The sequence below is a fragment of the Tinamus guttatus genome, unplaced genomic scaffold (assembly GCF_059628265.1).
Source record: "Tinamus guttatus ecotype Peru unplaced genomic scaffold, ASM5962826v1 Tinamus_guttatus_pri_ptg000014l, whole genome shotgun sequence".
Lineage (NCBI taxonomy): Eukaryota > Metazoa > Chordata > Aves > Tinamiformes > Tinamidae > Tinamus > Tinamus guttatus.
In genome coordinates, this window is record NW_028288548.1 from 349,101 (window position 1) to 376,699 (window position 27,599).

A 27,599-nucleotide genomic window follows, 5' to 3' on the forward strand; every position below is an offset into this window, starting at 1 on the left:
ATTCCAAGATGCTCACCCAGGCTCCTAGGAGGCCCCCAGGAGAGAAAATAATCCTATTTAACATAGACTGGACACCTGAGGTGGGATTTAGTTTCAGAGTAAAGAGCAATGTTTGGTGGGTTGCACGAGGATACCTCTACGTGTGTTGTCCATGTAAGCTCTTAGGAGAAGCGATGGAGATGTGGCCAATATATAGTCCTTAGAGCTCAGAGGTTGAACCAGCTGGTCCACTGAGGGGGTCTATTCTGAGTTGAGCTAAACAGCTTTACCTTCTACTATTGGGCCAGATCTTCATCCACTCTGCTGGAAATTAAGACCCTGGCACACATGCAGAAATCAAATTTAGGTGCCTTATCTGGAGATGAATTCCATATTTAATAGCATCTGGCTATGTCAAGGTGGAAGGTATCTCTCCATTAATAATTTATATAAGTAGCAATTAAATAGAAATAACAGATTCATTAATTTATCCTTGCTAGATAACTATTAAGAGGAAACTGCTGCCTTATTTAAAATATAAGGATAGTTGTGCTCTCAGGCAGCTTTGGGAGTAAAAGCTAACACAGCAGCTTGCTCTATCCAGCTGAATCAAAACAATAGTCTTTTACCTCTGTGAGCACTTAAATATACTCCAAGATTATTATTTTTTATATCCCAGTAAAGCAGAAGGCATGCAAAGTGATGCTTAAAATATAGCAAGGTATACCTGAAGGGAAGCCGCATGGACATCAAGCATAGCAAAACTGATATAAAATATCATGAAAAGATAAAGCAGGTAACCGGACAGATATAAATCCTTTTGCAATGAACAAAGCATTGTCATATAATAGCAATAAGAAAGTAACAAATGGCAAAACACACATCAGCATAGACATAAAGCATAATGAACTGATGAATGAAAGTCACATTAATGGATAGATGGCTCTTGTCACTCAGAATAAGCGAAATTATCATTTTTTTCTTTTGAGCCTTCAGAGAGCTTCTGGCTTTGCAGGACTCCAGCGAGGGATTCCCACTGTTCTTGCTCTGAAATTAGTAACGTCTGGCATTGCAGATACCTTTTGCTGAATACTAGCACCAGGTCTAAAAATCTGTCAGATTTTAAATCTTTATTGCTGAGCTCAGCAAAGCTTTTCATGAACTAGGGATAGGTTGGAGTCCTGAGTGGAAGTTTGGCTGCCCTGAACCCCAAAGAAGATGGGACAGCAGCAGGTTGGCCCAGCTCACAGACCTGGGGGAAACAGGTTGGGAATATGATGAAATCCAGCTATTGCTATTGCAATAGAGAACAAATATAGATGGGGTTAGCATCCTCTGTGGTCCTGCTTTTCACTTTTGTTCAAAGCGTGCCTGAAAACAACTTTTTCAGTGACATTGTTAAAATGTTTCATTTTGATTATTTGTGAACACGGAATTTCACTTTTTTGGCACTAAACCACTGCTACAAGAGAAGAGGCCTTACAGGGAAGAAAGAAACCCAAATAATTTCTCCTAGAGAGCACTCTCCGCTCTGCAGCAGTGACCACCCGGACAGGTGAGGGGAGATGTGGGGAGAGATGCTGATAAAGGACAGGCTGGCAACACTCGCTCATCACAGAGGACTTTTCCCTGTGAGCACCTTGTGCTCTTTGCCACCTTCATCCAAGCTGGGATTGGGTGCCCCAGAGCCCCGATTGCTGTCCGCAGCTCACAAACACAGGCAAATTTTAGTCACCCTTGACTGCTGGAGAAGGTCCTAAACACTCTGCCAGCCCCCACGCTGCTGTTACCTGTGATGGGGCAAGGAGGAAGTGGCTGCACATTTCCCAGTTTATTTTGCACTCTTTGCTAGCTGCATTTTTTCAATCCTTCTTTTGTAAATAGACCTGAAAGAGCAATGCATTTCATTCAGTTAGGAAACTGTAAAAGCAAAAGCCATTTGCCAGCCACTTAACCAAACCCTCCTTTTTCTTTTTTTTTTTTTTTTTTTTCCTGGCAGCAGGAGATGCCTGAGCCCAACTGATTTGCAAAATAAATTTGGGGTAGGAGACCTAATGCCAGCCTCTGCCTGAGATTTACTGATTTACACTCTGCTGGCGTGCAGTGCTTCTCTTGCTGAAGCTCTCACATTGTTGTTCGGCAAGTGCAAATACTTTAAGCAACACCTTAGAGCAAGTCAGTTAGGAAGGAAAGAAGAAACATTTCCCACTCATTCTGGCAGTCCCAGGAACTAGAGAGGGCAAGAGTGGCATCAGAATGAATGATGGTTACAAGGAGAGTGTTGAAGGCTTGTGTTTCAGAAGGTTATCTCCAATCAGCTCTACCAGAGACTGTCGGTTTCTTTGGGAAAAGGCCTCTTAATTTGCCTGTACTTTGTTTCCTCATCTGTAAAGTCAGCACAAGCCTTTTAGGTTAAAAGTTTTGTGTTTCTAGCTTGAGCTCTTCCTTCCAGGGCTCTCATTTCTTTATCAATTATCCTGATATAGAACAACACAGGCCTGAAACTATCTATGAATTAGGCATAAAGATTTAGGCAGGGAACATAAGGTCTTATTAGAAGTCTTCTGAGTAAGCTAAGCAATTTGGCAACTCCAATTTATTCACAGTGGCTGTCTTACATTCCAGCTGGATTCTGCTCTGGATAAGAAGCAATGCAGCTGAACCCAGAGGAGCTGCTCTTAGCTCTGTAAGAGTAAATGCACTCGCATATAGCTCACTGAGCTCTGTCTTTTCAACATGCTTTCTGTGGAGATGGCTGAAAAGAGGTTTCTTGACTGCAGCGGGTTGTCAGTCAAGCATAAAGCCCTCAGCTTAGGGCTGCAGAGTGGGATGAAGAACTGAGACCCCTCAAAGGAGAGATCCCACCTAGAATTGCTTCCAGGAAGGAGGCTGGGGCAAGGCTCTGAAAAGCATACAAAATACAGATCCATAACTCCAGGAAAAAAAAAAACTAGTGTTCCTTAGAGTAGACCAGCTTCCTGCAACGCTGACATTGCAGCAACAGTCTGGTGTCTGAAGGGCCTGGTAGGCAGACCGCTGAAAAGGGCCACTCAGGATAACGCTGTAGGCCAAATATGCAGCAGCATTCAGGCAGCGCAGGGCTATTTGAAGCCAATTGCCCAGCCTGGGCCACACTTGCTATTTGTTTTTACACATTGTGAGCTAAGTTTGGGTATGGTATGCTCAAATTCACAAGCAAGCCTCTGTCTGCCTCTAAAAGCAAGGGGGAGGAGGGGGACTGCAAAGGGAAAGTACACTTCTCAAGGAAAGTCAGGTTCAAATTATGAACCAGCTTTTCATAGTAGCAGGAAATACTTGATCCTCCTGCACCTTCATTCAGGTAGACCCACAAACTGGCTCTGAGGAGAGGCAACCCCCAAAGAAAATATATTTCAGGTGGTAAAGGTAAAGCAAAGCCTGTATTTGCAACTGATTTGTAAATGAAAGAAGTTTAAACAGATCCATTTTTAAAACCAAATATTTTTTTTAACCCTGTTCCCCCAGAGCTGCTCCAGACATTATTGTGGTTCAGCTTGGCCCCAGAGCTGTGATCATTCCAGCGATAATGGTGCTCGCCTTGACTTCAGTCGTTGTCTCTGTCTGAGCCCTGAGTGTGGAAAGATTTCAATTTCATGCTCTCGTATGGATCCACCAGCATATATTTGTAACCAGAGTATGGTTTTCATCCAGTAGCTAGAGACTCTTCTGATCTTTTACCGTGTTGTGCCCAGGGACCTGAGACAAGCCTGTTCTTATTTCTATCCCTCAGTCACGGCAGGGTCAGCGAGCAACCAAGGTTTTCTAGAAGTGTTGACCTGTTAGTCTGGAACCTGCTAAAGCAACTTCATTTTCAGCCAGAAGAACATGCAACAGAATGGAGACAATCAAAAGTGACACCAGAAAATTACTAATTATTAGTCATAAGTGATGTATTGTAAAATTGACTCAAAAGCGGTAGGATTTACACAGAATCTAGTACGAGGTCCATCAACATATACCAACTCTTCTCCATTTACCTCGCGTACCTTCATCTCTGCACCTGATGATTTCACGGAGCTTTCCAGAGAGACTAGAGAAAAGTCTGTAATCATGATATTGCTTGGAATAAAACATATGTGTATGTATGTCTACAAGTATGGATTCATAACATTACCGCATATTATCTGGAGGAGTAAAATGAAATACTCTTGGCAGACAGACGTTCTCAATAAACCTGCTTCTCTCTATCTCCAGAAATGTAGTTTATACCTGCAGAAGAGAGATTTTTCTCTTCCACATTATGTTGATTAGGGAGGCAGAAATTGTGCTGTTTGAAGGATTCATTTTACCAGTATAAACTGTATCACAAGTAGGGGGATATGAATTTTTCATGGAGCTATAAATTTCCAAGGATTCTCAGAGGGTCTGGTCAAGATGATGATTCCAAGGCAGAGGCAACCAGCAAGGCATCATCAGCAGCTGTGTGGGAAGCAGCAGAAACATCTCCTGCCCCAGGTGGCGAAAAGGTCAGGGCAGAGCAAGGTCCTGACCCTCGTACAGACCCTCATCCCACCTAAAATCAGACAAAGCAAAATAGCAGACAAGACCAACCAGTGTCACACTGAGCTTCTCGAAGTTACTAAACAACCACCAACAGGGCAGAGATCACGAACCTCCCAAAGTGTCTAGGTTTTTGTTTTGTTTTGTTAAAAGAAACAAACAAAGAAACACAAACCTCAGCAATTGTACTTGAAACAAAAGAATAGAAACCCCCTCAGTGGTTAAAGAACCTTGGAAATATTTCTCTTCATACTAAAAGAAAGACTGACAGAAAGACCTGGCTTTTCAACAAGCAGTAGATGCCATCCCAGGAGCTTCAGCCCAAATCCTTCAGATCTGTGATAAAGCCTGATCTTTACCCTATAAACGACAAAAAATCTAACTGGAAGGAGCACTTCTCGGCTTCTGCTGTGAATTTGCCTTTGCATTTGAAGGAAACAAGCTGCGGGAAGCATCTTGTAACAGGATACGTATAGCTATGCTCTGTAGAAGTTACTTGATTTTTCATCCTGATGGAAAAAGAGGAGGATTCTGTAAAAACTTACACCAGGAAAGAGTGGGAACAAACATGCTTTTAATTTTCTCTGTATAAAAAAACATATCCTTGAAATCTGGAGGTGTTCAGAATCTAGGCAGGTCTGGTGTTGACTGCAGAAATAAAAGCTGCTCCACTGTTGCCATGTTTTGCCAACACTGTAATTTCAGAGATCCTTTTGCAAGAGCCTAATGGACTTATTTCACTCCTAACTCAGAAGAACAAGGATGTGGCCCTTGTGTTGCCCACATCCCAAGGATGTGGACAACTTTCCTGCCAGGCAGCCAGGAAAACAGTGTAGATAGGACTGCAATTGCAATAACACAAGTTGCTCCACCACAGCACCAGGTTCCAGCTCAGATCTGGTCATCAGGGCTACCCCAAGGATGGTTTCAGGCTTCTGCCAACTGCAGTGCAGTGTCTGTGCTGTCACTGAGTATTTTAAGAGTATGAGACTATCTCCTGTTTCCACCCTGTTAGGAGATATGCTAAAAAGCAGTGTAATCACCCAACAGTACCAAAAGTCCTTTCCCTTGCCTTCTTCCGTTCAGCTGCACTTAGTTCATGTTTGCATACAGTTTCCCACAAGTGCAAGGCTGAGAAACTCAGAAGTGTGTTTAAAAAAAGAGAGCAAGGGACTCCAAAAGCTGGGACTTCAGTAATAAACTGCTGAATTTGGTGAGAGTCCAAAGAAAACCATGGGAATACACAACAGGGGCCAAGTGCACTGACCCCGTCCTGCCCTGAAATATCTTCTCTGCTGCAGAGATCTCTGGATCTAGATGGGGAAGCTGGACACAAAGGCATATCCCAGCTTTAATGGACTGTCTGATTTAAGTTATAAATTTATGCACTGTCTCAGATGCAGTTTCTCCAGGGACATGAAGCAGCTCCTAATATTTCACATCAACACTACCCAAACCTACTGGATTTCCCTAAAAACATCGCTCTGGAAACATCCATGCTGTTTGGAAAGACCCATTTATGGAGCCTGAAGGTTTCCAACATAGCACACCTGGACATGTAGCACTTTCTACAGATTAAGCAGGCTACAGAATGTATTCATTTCATGACTTTGAGGTGGAATTTCTGCATTTAAGTTCATATGAGCAATTAAGAAACCTCACTTAGCTGTGTAAGGCCCTGTCACACAATTTTGAGGTTCCTAGGAGAATGAAACAATGAACCAAGAGTGTTTGGGTTGCTGAAATTAGGTGTCCTTGTACCCAAGTTCCCTGACAGCTTGCTTAGACTATGCCCAACTCTCACTACTTTTACCTGCATTCACACACAGGCTTGCTGGAGAACTGCTACATTCCCTTGCACTAAAACTCTATCCTAAGTAGCCAGAAATTCAAATGGATCTGCTCCTCAGAGCTAAAACACAGGTTTTCTGTCCCAGAGGGTAGGGAAAGGGAAAGAAAAAGTATAAGAGTTAATGAGGGTGGTAATAAAACAGAGTAGTAAGTTCAGATGGAGCAGGCATACTTCACTGTGGCTAAGTCGCTTTGGAGTGATCCTTGGTTTCTGATTTTTTTTTCTCTTATCCAAGGGCTGACTAATACAAAACACATCAGCAAACTGCAAACAAGGAGATGTCCCCTGTCAGCCAAGGTCCCTGATCCGCAGAGTCCTGCTGTTCTTCTGGTCCCAGAAAACAGTGTTTCTCATGCATCTGCCTCAAGGAGCAATAGTGAGCTAGCTGGCAAGCAATGAGCTGCTTCAAATCCTGGAATTTGGATGCCTCACTGCAAAAACAGTAGGTCAAGTTTGAGGTGAAATTCTTAGTCCCTTGCTATAATTTCTGGTGATTTTATAGGACAAAGCGGTATCCTGCTTCGTAGCCCTTCTTTCCCTGTACACCCCATGAATTGGACACTACCTGCATGAAGCAGCATTCTTGCTTACATTTCCTATCTAAGAAGTGCAAGCAGTTCAAGATCTTTTAGAAAAGCAACACAATTTTGCTTTAATATTGAGAAATCAAAGACTTCATGTGACTTTGCAGATGACTTAACACATTCATAGACCAGGAAGGAAGTTGAACTGCACCACTCTCTTCGCTTTTCAGTTGAGCGGATGCTGCAAATTCAACCACATTAACTCATAGCTGTACGCAGGAATCAAAAAATGTCTGCCCCAACGACAACCGAGCCCCCAAAATGTTGCTGCTTCAACACCAAGACAGCAACAGTCGCCGTAGGAGTCTTCCATATGGTAAGTTACAGAACGGAAAGCAGGATAGGGAGAGGGAGAAAAGCAAAGGCGGGCAGAGGTACAAGCTTTGCAGAAGATATTGTCATTACAGATCAGAAGTATTACTGACTGTTGACTTTTCTGTATTCCCAAAAAAGACCAGTGATTTAAGAGGGATGGGTGAGACAGAAGAGGTAGGAAGAGCGGGAAGAAATATATTGTCCTAGGAGCCTTGTTAACTATTTTTTTTCCCTGTCTCTCCTGCTTGGAGCTCATGGAAATTCACTCCGCTTCCTGTTTTCCTCCTGCAGCTTAATGTGGAGCTTTGACCAGTGCAGGCGTGTGGGGCTTGGCCAGGCATTCAGAGGATTGGTTAGAAATTGGGCAGCACATTAGCAACAGAAACTATGGGAGTTGTAAAATTATGAGACTCTGGCTGGAGGGATTTGGGCCCCAGAAGGTGGGTGAGCAAAGCTGCCACATTAATCTCTCCACAACCTGTTGGATACTCTATGCACCATTTTCATTTCTATTTTGATAGGTGGCTTTGTACAGCTGCCAGGTTAGCTGGCATAAGTGCATCAGGGGTGCTGCAGATGGCAGCAAGAAGAGGACACAGAGACCAGGGTGACATTTCTACCCCCACATCTGGTTGCATGAAGGTGCTTTCAGGTGCTGAGGAAGCATGACTTTTTTTTTTTGCACAGGGGACACATCTTCTGAATCACCCCTTGTGCACAATCACAGTTTGACCACTTAAAGGATGGTGGCAGGTCATGGAGACACCTCTATAGTCCTCAGAAATGTAGAGGTGGGGGGAAAGGTGTGACTTTTAGGTACATGCTGCATCCATGGCAGCTGTGCCAAGCAAAGGAGGGCAAACCAGGCATGTCCCCTCCGCCTGCTTGAACCCTGACTGCACTGTTTCCTCCTCCCACTGTCCCCAGGCTCTGCAGCATGTGGAAAGCTGCTGCGCCATGCCAGAACAGGGGGCCAGCATGTTCAAATCGGTGTAATCATGTTGACTTCCAGAGTCCCATTTCCACATAAACCAGTGGAAGATCTGACACATGAAATGAAATAAAACAAAAAACAAAAAACCAAAAAAAAAAAAAAAAGGGAGATTGGTTCACTTGCTTCTTTGGCTAATATAAAGGTATGAGGGAGTGATAAGATTTTATAAACATGTCACCAGCACTGTGGGTGGTTGGAAGCTGCGAGCACAGTGGTTGAGGTAGATGGTTGCATTTTGTGCCGCATGATGAGATTTCTGCAGCGCCAAAGTAGGGCCAGGATCTGGCATTATGTCAGGTCAGAGCAGGAGAGAAACAAGGGCCTCCTGCACATCTCCACATAACATGACTGCAAATGCCTTTCCCTTGGCATTACTTGAAAGCTAGGTGCTGGAGTGGCATTTCCAAAATCAATTTAATGTCAAAACCTAAAAACATCATGAGTTTCATTGAAAGACCTGCACTGTTTTATCTCTTCTTTCTCCTTCTGCTTTTTGAGCATCTAGATTACATGCTGGGAAGGCTCCTAGGCTTCTCACTGTGAGATCAAAGGTTATATTCTCACTGTTTTAAAGAAAAATAAATTGCTGAATTTCTTGTGTAATCTCATAACCCCAAGAAACAGAAGTTGAAGCGTATGAAAACTGAGAACTTGCAGCCCTTTGCTAGCAGTTTCTGACAACCAATTAAACATACAGGCACCATGAAGAGATCGCCATGAACTGTTTTAAAGTAACCTTGTAGGAGGTATAGCCAAGATCTGAGGAAGAACTAGCAAATTTAAAGATCTACACAAAGGTGGGAAGTAGACAACAGGGAATCTAGTAACTACAAAACATCTTCAGAGACCTCCAAGCTCCTCTAGGAACATGAGCTGTCTGATATCAGTGAAGAAACAGATGCACACAGAAGGTTATTTCCTTAACTAGGAGACCGAATCGAAAAGAAGCTTTCTTTGTCTCCCTGGACAGTCAGAAAATACCTGAACTGAGGCAATTTTTTCTCATAATGGTTTCACTATGACGCCACTAACAGCAGTAGGCATTCCTGATTTACATCACTGTGCAATGGGAGAGAATGAGACATAATATCCATGCCAGTTGCTAATGAGAACTTTTTTTCTCTGCTATTTAAGTGACATCACATAAAAGATGTTTTATTTAAACTCTATTCACAAATGTTTGCTAGGCCTGTTGAAAATAACAGGTAAATCTTGAAAAAAAACAGAGGCTTAAGCCATCTCCAACAGTGGTCAGCAGCAGTTGCTTCAAGAAGAAGATACTAAAAGTAGGACACATTGAGAATGATAAAAGAGGGCAAAAGACTCATTGTTGGCCCTGAAATCAAGGATGATGTCTCAACTGGGCTCAGCTTCCTCTGGAGTAGACTGGACCTGGGGAAAAATAGTTGGAGTGGTCAAAATGAAAGCCAGAGAACAAGACAAGTATTTGGCAGTGTGGGCAATCAGAATTCTAGTGTTAGAATTAGCCATTGATCTTCTTTAAGGTAGGCTGAATCTATGCTGCGCAGCTAAATGTGACTCTAAGCCCAATTTTGAAACAGTTGCCCATCACTGACAGCGGGCGTTGAGCACATTCATAGGAATGGATTTAGCCATACTAACCCTGCCAGATATTTTAAGGAGGACCAAACTTTCATGTTGCAACCAAGACCACCAGCTTTTTTAACTCTCTCTGCTCCTCAGGAACCTGGTTTCAATCCCATCTGCAGCCAGCTTTATCACTAGCAATGTGATCATTAGAGTAGATATCCCAGAGACATAGCTGGGTCCTTGCTCTGCCCTCCTTCAGCCTGCATAGGCAGTCACCCAGTGCGAGGACTGCCCACATTGGGAGCAGACTCATGTTTCTAAACAGTAGTTCTTGCACTGATTATATAGTTCAGCCAGTCATCACCGTGTCCTCCAGCCTGGCTAGTGGTCAGGAAGGTTTGGGGTCAGCCTCTGACTCTTTGTGGTGCAACTCTGCAAAACCAGAAGAGTGATTACAACAAGATGTGCACAAGCATGGTGTGCAAGGCATGTAGCATAGCAGAGTCTTAAAAATTAACATGTAGCTAGGGTTAACATTAAGGGACTAAAGATGCTCCTGATGGTCTGAGTAAATTCAGAAGTAAAGGATCTAGTGAATGGGCAGGCATAGTCAGAGCCCTCACATATGCTCACAGCAGCCTGCATGAGCAGGTGTGATCAGCTCCTGATCTCCAGCAAATCCACAGAGGTCACTATGTTTCCATTAGTACTTCCTCTGTTGTTATAAAAAACAAACGAACACACAAAAACTGCAACGAATGCTGTGAGATTTCCATTACAGAACATCCCTTTTTTTTCACCCCTGCTCCAGATATGCCCTCCCATCCTGCTGCTGCCAGGTACTCCCAGAGTGACCATCACAGCAGTACAGGCTCCTGCAATGCTGCAGTTTCCTGGGGAGTCTCAGTCTGTATCTTCTGTCTCTTTGTCCTACCTTTTGTACAAAGTCCCATGGAAAGCAGTTTGATTTTAAAGAATATCTTCCTGTCTCACTGCCTTAAGAGATAAAACAAAAAACAAAATTTGTTTCCTCTGTCTCTTCCCTACTCTTTTGATCATGTTGCTACAGCAGGGAAGACGGGAGGAAAGGGAAAGGAATTTATAACTTGGCAGAAGCTTGAATGATTTGCTGCATCAATACTGTTGGTTTGTATCAGTATAAATCATTGCTGCGGGTCTACTGATGAATCATAGTGATGCCATGCGATAGTAATGCCATCAAACACAAGCTCTCAGGCTTTGCAGCAACGTCTTGTTCTCCTATAAATTTGGTTTGTCTCATGGCTGATCTCTTCATAGACTGATGAAATAAATCTTGGGCATGCTCAAGCAAATGAGAAGGAGAGGGAGGGGAACAAGGCAGAGACAGAGTCTTGCGATTAGCAAGGCCTGACTGGATTTTGTGAGGCTTGGCAGAGATGTTTGCGGATCATTTTTAAAGAAACCATGGAGAAGTCTGTCCTCCTGTTCATAGTCTCCTCCCAGGCTTGAAGACAGCTCAAGTTATCTGGCATTCACTTCAAGAACAAGGCTTGTGACTTGCCGCTTTGCATACAGTATGGGCTGAAAGGTTGTGATTCACTTGGTCCTAGTCCTTGAGCCAAAGGAGGTCTTGGAAGGTAACATCCTTGTAGCTTGGGCTCTTTCACAGCTGAGCAATTGCCATGGTGGCCATTCTCATTTCTGTGGGACATTGCTCAGGTTCAGTCCTCAGCTGTGGCCACAATTCATTGCACAGCCTGTGCCTGAGCCAGAATGTACAGCCAACCCTGTGCTGCTTCCTTGTCCTCCCAAAGAGCACACGGGAGAGCATCTCCATCAGTGCGGTGAGCAGGAACAAGAGGGAGGCAGCAAGAAGGAAGGATGAAATGCTCTGAAAGGAAACCAAATGGAAGATAAAAATATTCGGTTCTCACTTCACGCTATTGTGCCACAATAGCCACTTATAAATTAGAGCAAGAAAGGCAGTACTGAGAGTGAGGCATTTATATGTATTGCAATTTGCCTTTAAACTGCTGGGTGTTACTAGCCTGCACACACCACGTTTAAAAACCTTTGCAGCACTTGACTGCACTGTCAGACCAGCATGTGCCTGTCCCCATTGACCCCAGTCCATTATGGCTTCGAGCTCTTCTCTCCGGAAATGATGGGTGTGAAGAAAAAAAAAAAAAAAAAGATGTCACACCAAGGCCATGGACATAAAAATAAATTATTCCAAGACTAGTCAACCTGCACCAACTTCAGACAAAAGAAGGCACATGACTCAGCCTCTATCAGCAGTTTAACTCTACTGCAGCTGCAGCCAAGATACTCCCCAGGGAACTGAGGCCATATGCATCATGCTATTAAGCTTTTGCCTTGAAAGTAATCTCCTTTCTTGGTGAATTTACCTGCCTTGAGTTAATGACCTTGGCTCTGCCTCAGTCCTACACAGTTACCCTGGCCATATCACCTAATTTCCTAGTGATACAGATCTTACAGCTTCTCAGCAGTGGGTCTGTTGTTAACCACCAGATTTGAAGCATTCCTTTTAAAAGGAGGCACAACAAGGTGTGATGTGTCCCCAATACCTCAAGAAAATGCAAGAAACGGATGAAATACACAACAGATAAGACAGAGCCAACACATGAGACAAAATAAAGGTCCAGGTCTGCAGAGAGGATGAGGACTGCCTCATACCAAGGATATCAGGCAGTAGAATTTCCTATTTTAAGCTTTTCTCTCACGTTTAATGACTCTGCACTTTGAGAAGGAACTGGATGCTTCTCTGACAACTCCAGTTTGTCTGAAATGGGAACCTTCTCATTTCTTCTAGAGCTGAAAGGCAAGTCTCAAGCGAGAATAACTTATGACGTCTTATCAGGTTAGGACAGACACCACATCAGACTTCCTCCATTTTCTTCTCAGCTTGAGGCGAGCAGTCAGCTGTGGACATTTCATCACTTTGCATATCTATTTTCAGAAGGAGTGAATGACATTGTCACATGCTGGGCAGCAGGGAGTCAAATCCAGACTCAGGTGGTAGAGAGGTCGCCTGTGGTCTTGTCCTGGGTGGCTGAAGTGAAGCCCAGAGCACACTGTCTATTTTATCTCACTGCAGCTCCATGCCTCTTTTTTTTCCTACACAAAACCTCCTTTAAATGGAAAGTTTAATGTGCCTACCACTAAGTGTCATCTCCTTAATCTTCCAGCTTGGGTTCTCCATCTGATATGCACTAATTTCAAATGACTGCAGTTTGTAAGGTTGCGTGGTTTATTTCAACAGTTACCAGGGAAAGTGCAAGGAAGCCAGGACCTCTTTTACTGTACTGTTCTCCTATTTGAGAGGCATCAAAGGAAGTTTTTCATATCAACGTTATGATCATGGATCTGGCTCTAAACCTACCTAGGGGATAGCAGCCTTTGGGACTTGATGCCCCTCTTTCACTCACTTGTTCAGGAATGAAATGAATTGCATAGGGATTAGATCATCAGTTTTACTTAGGCTCCCATTTAATGGCAACTTGAAAAAGTCATTTCTCCCTGTATTTCTCATGCTGAAATATGAGGGGCCAACAGCAGCACTAAGGGGAGGAAAATATCTTCAAAAAAGTGTACATAAAACCCCTTTGGCAAGTTAAAGCAGTTTCTGTGTGCAATTAGTTAGGAGGTCCTTTCCATCACTGAGGAAACTAGCAAGACACTTCAAAATACTGCACTTTCATCCTCCAGTCTTGACAACGTTCATCGCTTCCTTAGGAGTTGCATTGTTTCAATTGCATGCCAGAGAGAAGCCTAATGCTTTAGCTGGAATATAGTCCTCGCTGCAACGAGGGAGCTGCTTGTTGGTGCACTAACTCCAGAAATACACTCTGGCTCCCAGGGAGGCTGGGGGATCTTCTGGAAACTGCATTTGCAGCCTGTGGCACAGAAAGGTGTTAGGAGGGATTTTGGAGATTGCTCCTAGGTCTTCCCCAGCTAATGCAGAGATTGTGGGAGATTTTGAGTTCAGCTCCTATCTCTATTACGAGCCATCACAACCGCAACCCTCCCAGCATCTGTTCCCAACTTGTGAAGTAGCCACAATAAACTTTTCTTCTCCTGCCTTTTTGTTCTGTTTTCTTTTGCAACATCAATCCTGGAGCAGGAAGCATTTCTGACTATATCTACAATCAGCCTGAACCCTGTCTAGAGCTTGTATGGCACCTGTAACCAACGACAGGCAAAAGAAAATATATTATTCTTTCAGCTTGCTTTATAGTTATGTTCATCTCATCTGTCTTGTGCTTGCTGCTGTTATTCTGTTTCCCGTACACAAAGTTTGCAAACACAAACATCAACCGCAACAGTTTCAGTTCCTCCTTGCCTGTGTCACTTCTCTAAGCAACTGCTGAAGTGAAAGACTCTTATTGTGAAAAAGTTGGTTTAAGCAGACCAGAGCTGGTGCTGGTCTTGGTGGAAGATACAAACCTGCTTCCTGCAGCAGTGTCAAGTTCAGATAACTCCCAGGCAGGGGCTACATAGTCCAGATGAAGTTGCTTTTCTTATTCACCTCTTTGTGACAGATTCTGTTGATCAGCTTTTGCTGCTGCCTCCTGCCCCGGTAGTTTGCAGAAAGGCTGCTCCTGGTCCTGGACCTGGTGTTAGATAGAGGTTCATGTTTGCTCTCAATTGCTTTCTGCTCTCAAACTGCTCAGCACTAATGCAAGAGTTGTTCCTCTGCTCCTCCCACCTCCTGAACAGAGCTAAGGCTTAGGCAGAGAAGCAGGCAGCTCTTTGCACAGCAACAGGGTGGTCAGAAAGCCTATCTAGAACAGATGCAGCTGTGGGTGACAAGTCCATGTTTTCCGCTTCCTTGAGGAGTATGTCAGCAGTCTTCCTCCTGAACTCCTCATGCTGTTAAGTTCTATCTAGCCCATTTGCAAACTAAAACAGCACAGTCTATGATGCTTTTGGAAAGTGCAGCTGAGGTATAGATCTGGCATAGATCTAGCAGGCCATGCTGTGCCCCAACTTGCCACAGTCTAAAAATGCAGAAGAAAGGAAAGACATACCAGCCACGAGGAAGGACAGCAGAGAAAGGAGAATGAGGTAGAAAGTGGTGAATATCATGGGCAGGACAGTGAACTTCTCACATATAGCGCTGAAAGTGTCAGGAAGGTGCTAAAGAAGCAACGCATGACATCTCAATAGTCCTTTGCTCCTGAGAGGCTGTACTTGCTCTGGTTACTATGTGGGCATTGACTGGTGCTCTGTTCTGGCTTTGGACTTCCTGTGTCCTCACCTGAAATACATTTGGTCTCCTCATCACATGCTGCTGCAGTCAACAGGCTGGCGGGGGGGAATTGCCCCAGAGGGGATGTGGCGGGGCTATCTGGCATCATGGCTGCTTGCTTCCTAGTTGCATGGAAATTTCCTGGACCTGTGGGCTGAAGTGGTACAGCCTTAAGCATTAAGGAGGTCTTCTGCAAGCCCAGGATGCTCAGTGCTTCATGAAGCACAACTAGTTAACTTTATAAATCCTCCATTCTCCTTCAGAAGCAGGCAGGAAAAAAAAAAAAAAAAAGAAGAAGAGAGAGAGAAAGAGAGAAACCTATAGCATTAATAAATTGATAACTTTTGTCTCAGTGTTTCTGTGCAAAGGATAGACTATTTTAAACCTTTAATGACTCTGTCTCACTTGGAGAGACATCATGCATTTGGGACTACAATCTCTGGAAACTGTTGATAGGAAGTTGGCCTGCAGCCCACCAAATCGTTTCTTTTGCTTTTGTTCTCCTAGGTTGTAAGTGTTTTGCTCCTGATTGAGTACTCCCTGGAGGTGGCTAGTGGGAAAGGCTACTGCAAAGACCTGGACAAGGATTACTACAGAACTGGTAGGCCACGGGGTTTCTCAACACATGGGGTTGCAAGGGAGCCCACAGTCCTGCACTGGTCACATTTTTTTCTCTCCCTCATAGAAAACTAGAAGCATATTCAGAGTCAACGTGCCTGGAGCTCAGATCTGAAGAAAAAAAGCTTATGCTCTAGAAACATAGATTCAACTCCTGAACTACAACTCCAGCCTTCCTGTTGTCTCTGGAATATTCTTTGCAATCAATCCTATTTTCTCCTTCTCTTTCTTTTCCCCTCATGTAGATCACTTACACATCCTCTTGGCTCTCTTCTCCCATTAGTTATTTTGCAGGAAATATTGAGCTGAAAAGAAACAGCTTACCTACTCATTGTCCTTACCTACTCAGCTGTCACCAACTCATTGTCCTTAATGCCATGCAGCCATGCCTTTGACCCTCTACATCATCCATCACACCTTGTAGGTGTCTCCTAACTCACAGCTAAGCACACTTAAGAGGGCTGCACCAGCCCACGTCCTGTAGTTCCCAAACCCCAAATATTAGTTTATCAGGATAATTTTGCATGAAACTGTTTGAAAGCAACAAAGGCAGGGTACATTTTTTAGTCATTCTTCAGTGTGAATCTGCAAGCTAAGATAACCTTTCTCTACTGTGCTCAGAAAGCTGAAAACCAGACTTTGACACCCTATGTTGCAAGCATTTCCCAGAGAGAAATACAAACTAGAGCAGCAAGGACTTAACCTGTTCCCTGCTCATCCAGTGTGTCCTTCCTCACTGCTCCTAGCTTGTACAGGGGGAAACCCTCCACATGGAGGAACAGGGAAACAAGTACATCAGGCTCCTGCACAGTCAGATTCAGTATCCCCAGGACAGCAATCAGACATAATGAAAAACACCAAAGCAGAGGTATTTGTTGTCTGAGTGAAGTTAGTAATAATAGCTGGATTCAGCTTTTTCAAATGAGCCTAGCTGGGTTTTAGGGAGCATGAGTGAGATTCACTAAGGCTATTTCAAAAGGGACTAAGCATCAGTAGTGAGTAAGAAATTGAAATTCGAATGAATTTTCCTAAGAAGGCACTGAGCAAGCGTTTGCTGTTATAGCTTAGCATGTCACCTAGAGCATTATTCAGTAGTGGCTCAGTCTGGGTGGCTTTGAAGGCTCTTTCAATGAGCCATGGTCTACAGCCCCTCTGCAGCTGTAGCTCCATTCTGCCTAGTACAGCCTTGCTTGATGATTGCTTTGGAGAATGCTGGCTGCCGAGTTTTACCAGGGCTTTGTTAGGACAACATACAGTACACCAAACTAGCTCCAAAGCATTGCTTTCCTTGACAGTATCATCATGGCACAGGTCAGAAAGTCTTGCTTTCCACTTCTGTAAAATAGAGTTCTATTCTTAATTTAAAACTCAGCTGCATAGTGGTTTTGTTCATTCAGTTGAAATTCCATTGAAATTTGGAAGAATCAGATTCAAGTTCACCCTCTATTGAACATACAAGCAGCAATCTGGGTGTGCATTTCCTATGCAGCCTCCTTCATTTCCAGGTTAAGAGAAATCTCAGCCTGGAACTAAGAAACCTTCCTGGCAAAAAATCTTCTCTCTTAAGAAGGGAGAAGTCATTTTGTTAAAATAACATCAAATCTGTTGGTGCTACCAGCTCCCTGCAACAGAGAGATATGCTACCAGAAAAAAGGTGTTTGTGCTGTGAACTAACAGGATGTGGACAGTGTGGGCAGTGTGTAAAAGGTTATTTTTTTTCCTCGTTTTGCCTTTTTTTTTTTTTTTTCTATCTGTAGGTTTGGATGCTCTTTGCTTTTTTTTTTGTATTTTTTCTTTTTTTTTCCTTTTTTTTTTTTTTTTCTGTTTGGGAAATTCACCTGGGCTCTGTGGGCAATTAGTTTGCAGAAGCAGCAGCGAGTTGCCCAATCAGCGAGCCTGCCAAGAAATCTGATGCATAAGAAAAGTTGCAAAGAGGCAGGAAAAAAAAAAAAAAAAGAGCTGTCTTAAATCTAAGAAAACACAGTGCTGAAGACAGAAATTGTCTCTCGGGAAGTCTTCTGATTCTTGGTCCTGGGAGTGGAAGTAGATGCGGTGACTTGGATGTAGTTTTGGTTTTAATGAGACTAGGACTGTCAGGACAGGGTCTTCTTTTATGGCTGTCTCTGTCTTTAAGGCTGAATCTGTTCTTAAGCCCTTTTTTTTCAAATTTATGCTGGCCTCATGCTAACCTCTTGGTTCAAGACCCTTTGGCTCTCTGTGCACTGAATTACAGCGTTGTCTGTATCCTCTCATTTCCAAGAGGCCAGTTTGGTTTTTTGCCTTGTTGCTTAGCTTTTTACCTTCAAATGTCAAGAGCTTCAAACCTGCGAGCAGTCTCTTTTGCAGTAGCATCTTTTCTCTTTTTCTTCTCTCTTTTGATTTGGGGTTTGAGTTAGCAATGTGCCTTTGTGGCCATGAAGGTCAGTGGGATCCTGGTTGCATCAGGAGGACTATTGCCAGACGGTCGAGGGAGGGGATTCTTCCCCTCTACTCAGCTCTGGGGAGGCCTCACCTGGAGTACTGGGTGCAGTTCTGGGCTTCCCAGGAATAGAGGGACATGGAGCTTCTAGAGAGGGTCCAGCACAGAGCAACAAAGATGATTAAGGGACTGGAACATCTATCGTATGAGGAAAGACTAAGCAAGCTGGGCCTGTTTAGCTTAGAGAAGACTGAGAGGAGATCTGATCAATATGTATAAGTACCTGAGGGGAGAATATAGGGACTATGGGGCCAAACTCTTCTCAGCGGTGGCCAGTGACAGGACAAGGGGTAATGGGTACAAGTCAAAACACAGGAAGTTCAATCTCCATGTGAGAAAGAACTTCTTTCCTGTGAGGGTGCCAGAGCCCTGGCGCAGGCTGCCCAGGGAGGTTGTGTAGTCTCCTTCTCTGGAGATCTTCAAAACCCACCTAGATGCCACCTTGTGCCATATGCTCTAGGTGTCCTTGCTTGAGCAGGGGGTTGGACTAGATGATCTCTAGAGGTCCCTTCCAAGCTTAACCGTTCTGTGATTCTGTGATTATGTATTTGGGCTTTTGTCTTCTGTGCATGACTCCCTCCTCCTCTTTGGTATTTCAGTTTTCATCACTCCGGGGTAAATAATCCTGATTTTTTTTTTCTTTCTCAAACTATAAGCAAAAGGCATTTCCTGGTTTTGTGCTGCAAGTGCTCTTTTTTTCCTGATACAGATTAAGGGTTTGTTGGACACTTTTAGTCACTGATGCAAAATTCCCCACCTTGCTGCTGTCGCCTGCCCTTACTGCTCACTGAGGCTCAGCCTGGCAGGCAGATGCTTTACAGTCCTAGAAGGGCTCCGGAGCTTCTCAGTAGCTCCATTTCTCTTTCTTGTGTTTGGTCATATTTCTGAGTCCTTTCTTTTGCTGGCATTAGTCCATACTCACGTCGCTTAGCTGAAACTGTGTATAGTGCTTGACAGTTTGCACATGTTGCAGCTGCTGCATCTAATGAGCACTGATATCCCACCACATGCTGTAGGCAGCCCTGGGTGGAGGCCTGCCCTTCTCCATTATCACTTTCCCTCAGACTTGGGACAACCATAGCTGGAATCACTCTTGCTCAGTTTGCTGTTGTGAATGGCAGTGTTGACATTATCTGGTTGAGTAACACAGGGGCAGAGATGCCTAAATATCTCTAATTATTTTCTCTACTGACAGCAGAGCTAGCGAGTGAATTAAAGACAACAAGAAGTGTCCTCTAACTCTGAAATAGGCTTCTTTTCCCCCTTCCCAAGGATGTTACATGGTACCAAGAACAGGCAAAGGGCAAAGCTGGGGAAAATGGAGTGGCATCTTCATGGGAGGAGTGGAGGAGAAGGAGTAAAGGGGAGCATTGGAGGCTTTCATTGCAGCTGGAATCTTTTGTGCATCCAATAGGCTCGCTAAATCGAGATTTCTAGAATTCTTGATTAGAGTAAGAGGAAGAGATATAGTTAGACACTGGATTTATTTAATAAAGGAATAGAAGAGGCAGGGAGGATACTAATGGACAATCAAATCTTGCTGAGGCTAAGAGAATTTTTAGCTGCTTTAAAGAAGTTAAGAAAAGATAAAACTAGTAAATTTAAACCCTTTCTTCTAGCTTTTAGAAATTAGAGACCCCAAACAGGCAGCTGCTATTTAAACCAAATAAAAAGCACAAAGAATGAAAGGGTGAGAATGAGTTGGAGGAGGCACTCTGAAAGACTGAACATTATGTGGAGGTGGATAAGGAACCTAGCAGTGTTTTGCTTTTGGAGAGATCTGCTTCCTCCCAGCAAGAATCAAAATTAGATCATGAAAAAATGTCACACTAGCCAAACTGCTATAAAGCCCAAGTACGTATCCTGTGCAAAGAAGGCTTCAGTGGACCTTGTCAGGGCAGGCTGCAATAAGAAGAGAGAAAATTGCTTCCTGAGGACTGGTCTGAAGACAGCTGTGCACATAGAAATCATCTGCCTGGATCCAAAGCAGCTGACAATTATCTAGCAGCCTAAGAAGTGTCTTGTGCTGTTCCCCTCACAAATACATTTAATAAGGCAAATCATGCATTTACAGAGACTGGAGATGAGATGTTTCACCCTGAAATTCTGAAGTCCACTCTAGTGGCAGGTGGTTTAAACCTGCACATGCTGATTGAGAATCTTCCAGAACTCTCCCCATCTCTTGCTGTTTCTTAACTTATCTGTCTTTGAGTCTACAAAGTAATTTCCAACTCAGACCTATCAATCATTACCTAAAATCACACTTCCTTCCTACTATTTCATTTTACCTTCATGCTGCAGCTCAGGATATTTAGAATTTTGATCCAGGCAATAAAGGTTTTGGCTCCCATCTGCCTGAGCAGGCAGCTTGTGCAGCCTAGTGTTCTGTTCCTAAAGAAACAAACTTCAAACAGAGATGAAAAAGTGGCAGTAAAAAGGGAAAAAAGCAATTTCCCACTCTCCAGCTGCAGGGTTTTCCCACTTCCATCTATTCTTTCTATAAAAGATTATCACACTTTAAATCTCCCCTAGAGGTGTGCCTGAATTAATTACCACATTACTGAAAGTTAGAGCCTAAAATCTTATTTCTTTTACTTTTAGCTGATGCCATCACCAGTTTCCTGTTGATCATCATGCTGTTTGTCATCAGCTTCAACCTCCTCCTTGGTGTGGTGAAGGTATGCTCTCCACAAATAACATCTAGCAGATTTCTGGGGCGTCTCTGAACTCGGAGGTAGTAGAGGAGGGCACCAGAAGAACAATTTGTGAAAAATAGAGTATGATCATAATAGTAGATGAATATCTCAGTTCTTTTTAAAACAGAAAACGTGGATTGTTAGATCATTTGCAAAGCTGCTAACTGCCAAGAATTACCAAATCTTGGTGATATTAAATCCTAACTACTTTTTGTGTTGAGGAATTTAAGTGTTATGATTTAGAAATGCTGTGGCATTTCCTTATTCCCCTGCTTTTTGCCAAGTCAGATTCTGGAGTTAAACTATAACTCTCCTGCTACAGGGGGGATTAGATTTCTATTTCGGAAGAAAAAATGACTATGCTTTGGTCTGGGAACTCATCTTTACTTGCAGCAAAACTTTCAGGGTAGCCAAATGACAGTTCTGTGATCAAGTGTCAATGTCACTTAGAGAAACTCCATGGGGAAGAAAAAATGAAAATGAATTTTGATGCCCTTCACTTTCTGAAGTAACCAATGTAGTATATGGAATTAGGTACAGAGATTTCAGGAAAGGATTTGTTCCTAAAGTAAGTACCTTACTACATGGCCCTTCAAGTCCTGTCACATTGTTTTGGTTAGAATAGAAATGACTGGCACTGTTTTTCCTCTTTCTCAGAGGAGGGAACGTCTCCTGATTCCATTCCTTGCTCTACAAATCATGGACTTTCTCCTCAGCCTCCTAACAATGTTCAGCTCCTACATACAAGTCCCAGCAATCATTTCTTTGTCATCCGTTACACACAAGGTAGGTAACAGCTTCCTTCTCGGGTGGTGGTGACCTGAGGGAAGGCAGTATGAGATGGAGACTGATGCAAAATTAAGAATTAAGTGTTATCATTTGGGGTCACAATTCTTCATCGCTATGTAGGTCCTACACTGCCTATTGTTGGAAACAGGACACAGCCTTTGGTGCCGAAGGAGAAGCAGTAATACCTGCAACATAAGTTAGTTTCCCACGTCTTGGAATGTTCCTGTTGATTTTATGCTGTTTCTCAGGGCTTTGGGGAGGTTGTTCTGGGTGTGCCAATGCTGGGAATGGTTGGAGATAAGCTATGTATACCACCATGCTGCCCAGAGTTGTTGTTTCAGCTAGCATTGGTGGATTAAATAGGCTGTAAATGAGAATAAAACACAGAGCCTTTACAAATAGGGCAACTTTACAAGTTTATAGATGTGATATAATCTTATAACCACAAAGAAAACCTTGTCCTCTTCTCACCTGTGCAGCAGGGACATTCAAAGGCCCCTTTCTTGGCTCTGCAGCTACTGGATTTTGGCCTGAGTATCCTCACTCTCTGTAGTTCATACATGGAGGTCCCAGCCTATCTAAGCCTCAAGTCTTCAGAGAATGCGGTAGGTAGCAAGCAAGCCCAGATGATCTCTGTCATGCTGTTAACTACTTTGAAGTTTCTTTCAGCAGTTATCACAAAGCAAGCTTTCTGCACAGTATATACAGAATTGCTGTTTGGTGACAAAATAGGATTTTGCTGTATGTTCTCAAGAACACGGTGTTCTTGACTGACAATTTGCTTATGCAAGTGTTCCTTAAAAGTACACCCTGTTTTTATTGTAAGAATCTAAGGATGCAAACTGTAGAGCAGAGTGATTTGGATACATCCTCCCTGTGTACATAGAAAACAATCAGCATTTCATCTTTATTAAATAGTAATACTTCTTTGACTCTCATTTGTATATTCTTCCAAAAATTCTTACCAAAGAAGTGTAAACAGTAGAAATACCTCTGAGCAGCTGGAGGTCTGCCTTTTCAAAAAGGAAAAAGAAAGTGGGCTTTGACCATATTCTGGATAGCAAGGCTGAGAAACTTGTGGTGAAACCCACAACTCTGTGTGACACTGTAGAGGAATAAGTGTTTATGACGGAGATCCTCTCCTCTTTTCACAGGGCTTCTTGCCAACCCTTGAGAAGTTACCAAAAGAAGAATATGCCAAAATAATGGTCACCTTCACCATTGTATTCATTGCTGTCCTCTTCCTCAAGGTAAATGCCTGCAGGTTCTGCTGAGTCATGAAGGCTGAAATACAGCTAACTTACCTGGGAAGGAGAAGGAATCGGTTCTTCACTCTCTAAACAGCCAGGGCCTTGGAAAGCCTTGTTGGTCTTCCCTTGTGCTTAATAGCAGCAGTGTCTGAGGCAGGTTTGATATTTGAGTTGCTGTTTATATCTTTCTGCAAGTGTGATATATAAAAGCAAAGCCTCTCTCATATTCACAGCCGATTCCTACTCAATCACTTCTAGAAAGATAAGAAGTTTGGAAACAAATACAGGAAACTATTCTGCTATTGCATGCCAAAACAAATTAGATCATTAAGCAGCAGGTTAGATCTTCCACTTGGGTAAATTGCTGTACTTGCACTGATGTGAACGAAGTTATGCACACTGATATCCTGAAACTTAATTAAAACCTGTGAGCTGTTAAATCCTGCTTACCTCTTAGGAAACTTTACCATGAAAGGGCTTCTATTCTTCCTGCTTCAATGGACTGGAGAACAGGTTTTCACTGAGGGGTTTCAGACCAGCTAAGAACACTGGACCTCTCCAAGTACTTGAGTAGGCTCTGTCACAGTGAAAAATGCTACTTATTAGTTGGAAGGTTTTTTATGGCCCTTCTGTTGATATGTTGTATTGTATATCTGCTGTCATCTGTTTGCCTTCCAGCTGGCAAATTCTGCCCCTAAATAGTTGTATGCATCCCACTCTATGGAGTAATTCAGCTGGCTAGACCCTACCTGGGTCTGTCAGGTGGAAAAGTCTGGGTACCTGACTTCCTGCATGCCTCTGCCAGCAACTTCCTGAGGGACCTGCAAGGACTTGCTAACCCCCTGAGCAGGAAGTATTTCTTCAACAGTGTTCAGAGGGGAGGGAGTCACTTCTCCCTCTCTTTTCTCATAGAAATCTTTTTCTCATATAAATTAACATTCCCTCCACTGCCACAGTGGATGAGAATGCAGAAAACAAGAGGAATAAAGCATCTCTGGGAAATGAAAGAAGAGCAGGTTTCTAATGTAATGTGTTTATGGAGGAGTAGGCACAAATGCTTGTTTGCTTCTGATCTCTAGGACAGACTTCCTGCCAACATATCATCTGTACTAATGTGTTGTGGTGGAACCTACTTTTGCTTGTAAAAGTCTTAATTCAACTACTTCATTGATTTCAGTGTAGATGCTGGATTGGCACTGAAGCAAACTGTTCTAGAATCAAAGTTGTTTAAGAAAGGGGAGGAGGGTTTTTCCTTTTTTATTTTTATTTACTGGAACTTCTTCAGAAGATGAGCGATGTTGGTTGAGTTTAAATGGTGGCTTCAGTGTTGTGCATATTTGCACTCTGTATAAGCAGGTTTTAGGGAGAGGAAGGCTTTTATGATATTACCTCAAGGATGTCCACATTTGGATTCACTTCCTTGTCTTTGGAGGTCTATATGAGATGGATTCCTTCAACACAAATACCTCATTCCTTGTTCTTTGTTTTGGCTTAGTGTCAAGAGAGACAGTTTCCATTGTTTCAGCAAGTCCTAAGCTAGATATCTTGTTCTTGGGGCATATAATTCCTGTGTTTTTTTGAAAATGCCAACCGTTTTTAAAGTGTAGTCTTATGCCAAAAAAAATAAGACGCACACAATTTTCCCTCACTGCACATAGTAGGGAAAATATTTGCTTAATATGGTATGTTTCACAGACTTTGCTTATTTTCCTGTGCCGCAATCTCTCAATCGATCCATTTTTCCAAAAAAAAAAAAAAAAAAGAAAGAAAGAAAAAAAAGCTCTTTATTTCATCTTACAACTCTGAGGTGCAAGAAAGTGTTGCTTTTATTGAATGAGCTGATCTTTCCGGTCAGTCCTTGTTGACCAGCAGGCCTTGGTGTCTCTGGGATGTGAAGCTCCAAGTGTTTTTCTGAAACACCTGAACTTTGTGTCCTGCTCAGAAAAATAATATGAATGTAAAACATGCTTCCTTTTCTTTCCTGATGACCTTAAGTTCTTGAGTGTCATGAGCATGTCCTTTGTATTTAATTAACTGACTCTGTTATTAATTGACTCTGTTATTAATTGACTACTGCACTGCTCTGGACAGGTGCAGTTATCACCTTTCTAGTGAAGGGTCCAGACTAGTCTGAGGCCGTGATGTGCAGTACCTAGTCTTCTGTGAGGCTTTCACCTCTCGGGTGATAGTAGACCAGTGGCCAGCTGATGGCAAAAGGGGAAATGCTCTTGTTGATTTGGAGTGGTGGACTTCTCTCTCTTTCTCAGGCCTATATGTTCAAATGTGTCCTCAGTTGCTTTAAGTACATTAAAGCTAGCAAGAGGAGGGAGTTGAAAGTCGACCCACAAACAGCTGAGAAGGTGAGTAAAGGCTCTATTTCCATAATGAAAAGGCACGTTTTGGACTAGGGAGATACATGATGGTTCTTGTCTCTTTGGCAGCCTAAGAGATAATTCAAACCTTCAATTTTGCATCAACAAGCACTAATAGTCAGGTTTCAATTATTTTTTTTTTTAACTTTTGAAAGGTATAAAACCTTTTAAAGGCAATGGAATCATCAAGAAACCTGAAACTTAGACTTCAGGCAAAGCAGATAAAATAAGGGTATATCTCTCTCATTCTCTGATCCAGAGATATACTTTTAATTTCACTTGAACTTTCATTTATGTGCCTAATGCTACTACCCATGCTTAAAACTGTTACTCGCTGGATCAGTGTCTGAGAGGCTCGGTGCATTGCCCTTCATCTTAACCGTTTGCTCAGTCATGAATATCAATGTTCTTACCTAGACTATTGGCGATCTCTTTAACAGTAGCATCCAGCTGCTTTGAGACAAAGCAAGGATTTTGAAGGCTGTCCAAAAATAGGAGATACAGTAAAGACAGATGAGAAGTAAAGAGGAAGAATAGGGAAAGCTAAGTGAAGGCATTCGTCTTGCTGAAACTTGGCGAATACCATGAGCATCGTCTTGCCAGCAGTGTGTGCCTCTGCTGTGCATGCATGATGGTTCTCAGGAATGACTTCCTGCAGAGCTTCGCCCCTTTGCTTATGCAACGAGGCTGAAAGTCTGGGCACTACAGAGCCTTGGTCCATTTATTGCATCAATGCTTTGGAAGAAGTGGGTGGGACTACTAGTAAAGTGATTATAAAGTGCTGATTGCCTCTAACTCTTCTGGATTTCTCCCCTTTGCCATTTACAACCTGTGCAGTTAGTTCTCTTCCCCTTTTTTAAATTGAGAACAGAAACCTGCCTAAGATCAAATCCACATGAAACCCTTTTTGTGATTCCCAGAGCAAGTCTAATGGTGTTTTCTTTCTAGGCTGTGTTGCCATCATATGAAGAAGCTGTAGAGTTGCCTTCCAAAGAATCTCCACCTCCCTATGTAGCAATCTAAGCTCCACTCATAGGGAAGAGATTTGTATCGCTGTTGGTGCCTCACTGAGAAGCCCTCGCTTCCTAGCAATACCAAGTTTATTACAATCCAACCCACTTGTAGGAGCCTCTGAAGAGTGATGGTGAACTGCTGGGCCTGGGGCCATGTTCTGCACTATTTGACCTGAGCTGGTCCCAGTGACTGAGCTACAGTGCTCCTTTAATAAACTGGGCACCAGGCAAGACAAAAGTTCCCATCACTGGCCTCTGGCATCTGGCTAGTGTGAAAGTAAGGGCATTGCCCTGAATTTCTTGTCAGGCCTACTTTTTCCCAGCAGGACATGGTTTCTCATCTGTTTTATATCTTTTAACTCAGCAGCTGAGGGGAGCATCAGCATTTAGTAAGTGGAATGGGGAGGTGGAAGAACAAGCAGAAACCATTTTGCTGAGATAGCCTAACTCAGAAATATGCTATGTTAACCAGCAACATCTAATGAAGACCTAAGGGAAGAGGATCAGCAAAAGGCTGAAGATTCCAAATGAACTACAATGCAGCTCTCAACCTGTCTGCTTATGATAATGATTAATGATGTGTGCTCCAGAATATACAATGTGCTGGAATTGTCACAGTATTGCTCTGCTATTTTATACCTGAGTGTTTGCTTTTTTTTTTCTTTTGTTTTTAGTGTGTGACGTGAAAGATAAATTTCAATTAAAAAAAAAAGCATTAATGGCTTCAATCCTCTGCTGTTTGATTTCTGAATGGTGATATCCTTGCTGACAAATATCCTTGTATGTTGGAAGGAAGCACTAGTTTGTTTGTTTGAAGCAATTAGTAAAAAGGAGGCTTAGGTTGACAGTATCTCACAGGAATCAAATCATGTGTGCTATTTGCAAAGAAAAAGATGGTATTTCTGACAGCCAACCCTGCAGTTTCACCTGAGAATCTAGCTTGTTCTTTCCTCTTGCACACTGTCACTGGTGATAAAGATCCTGCCCCAGGCACGCTTCCTCTGACACATTCAAAAGTGAGTCTGATTGCACAGGTCACCCTCTACAGATGCTACTGATGCTGTTGATGCTAATGTTGTTGATGAAAGCTGAGAGAGGGGAAATTCATCATCCATTTGGGGGATGTGAAGACTTGCTGATTGTTAAAATCACTCAGTATGAAAGTATAAATGGCTCAACAGTAACTAATCCACTGTGTCCACAAGTGAGATACAGCCCGGGCTCCTTGTTCTGCTCAGACACAGAAGAAATTCAGCTAAAGATCTTGCTAAAGGAAAAATAAGAATCATCAGTGCTATTCCCTACTCTTCTCAC

At 43.0% G+C, this 27,599-nt stretch overlaps 1 protein-coding gene across 2 annotated transcripts; it reads left to right on the plus strand.

The window, feature by feature from the left end:
- Positions 1-7,101: 7,101 nt before the first annotated feature.
- LAPTM5 (lysosomal protein transmembrane 5) lies at positions 7,102-26,928 on the plus strand. 2 transcript variants are annotated; one of them, XM_088523461.1, is made up of 8 exons: positions 7,102-7,270; positions 15,576-15,669; positions 20,767-20,843; positions 21,519-21,647; positions 22,133-22,255; positions 22,805-22,900; positions 25,168-25,260; positions 25,716-26,298. In XM_088523461.1, exons 1-8 carry the CDS (start codon positions 7,184-7,186, stop codon positions 25,794-25,796), a joined length of 780 nt encoding a protein of 259 aa, XP_088379587.1. In that variant the 5' UTR covers positions 7,102-7,183; the 3' UTR covers positions 25,797-26,298. The 2 variants fall into 2 exon arrangements, with proteins under 2 accessions (XP_088379587.1, XP_010225677.1); XM_010227375.2 differs by having other exon boundaries at positions 7,104-7,270; positions 22,130-22,255; positions 26,221-26,928.
- Positions 26,929-27,599: the final 671 nt, after the last annotated feature.

Excerpts from the sequence above, each read along its gene's own strand:
- LAPTM5 (XM_088523461.1), top strand. The coding sequence starts at position 7,184 with ATGTCTGCCCCAACGACAACCGAGCCCCCAAAATGTTGCTGCTTCAAC. Across the intron at positions 22,901-25,167 it reads TTGCTGTCCTCTTCCTCAAG|GCCTATATGTTCAAATGTGT; the intron begins GTAAATGCCTGC and ends TCTCTTTCTCAG. Across the intron at positions 25,261-25,715 it reads ACCCACAAACAGCTGAGAAG|CATCCAGCTGCTTTGAGACA; the intron begins GTGAGTAAAGGC and ends CTTTAACAGTAG.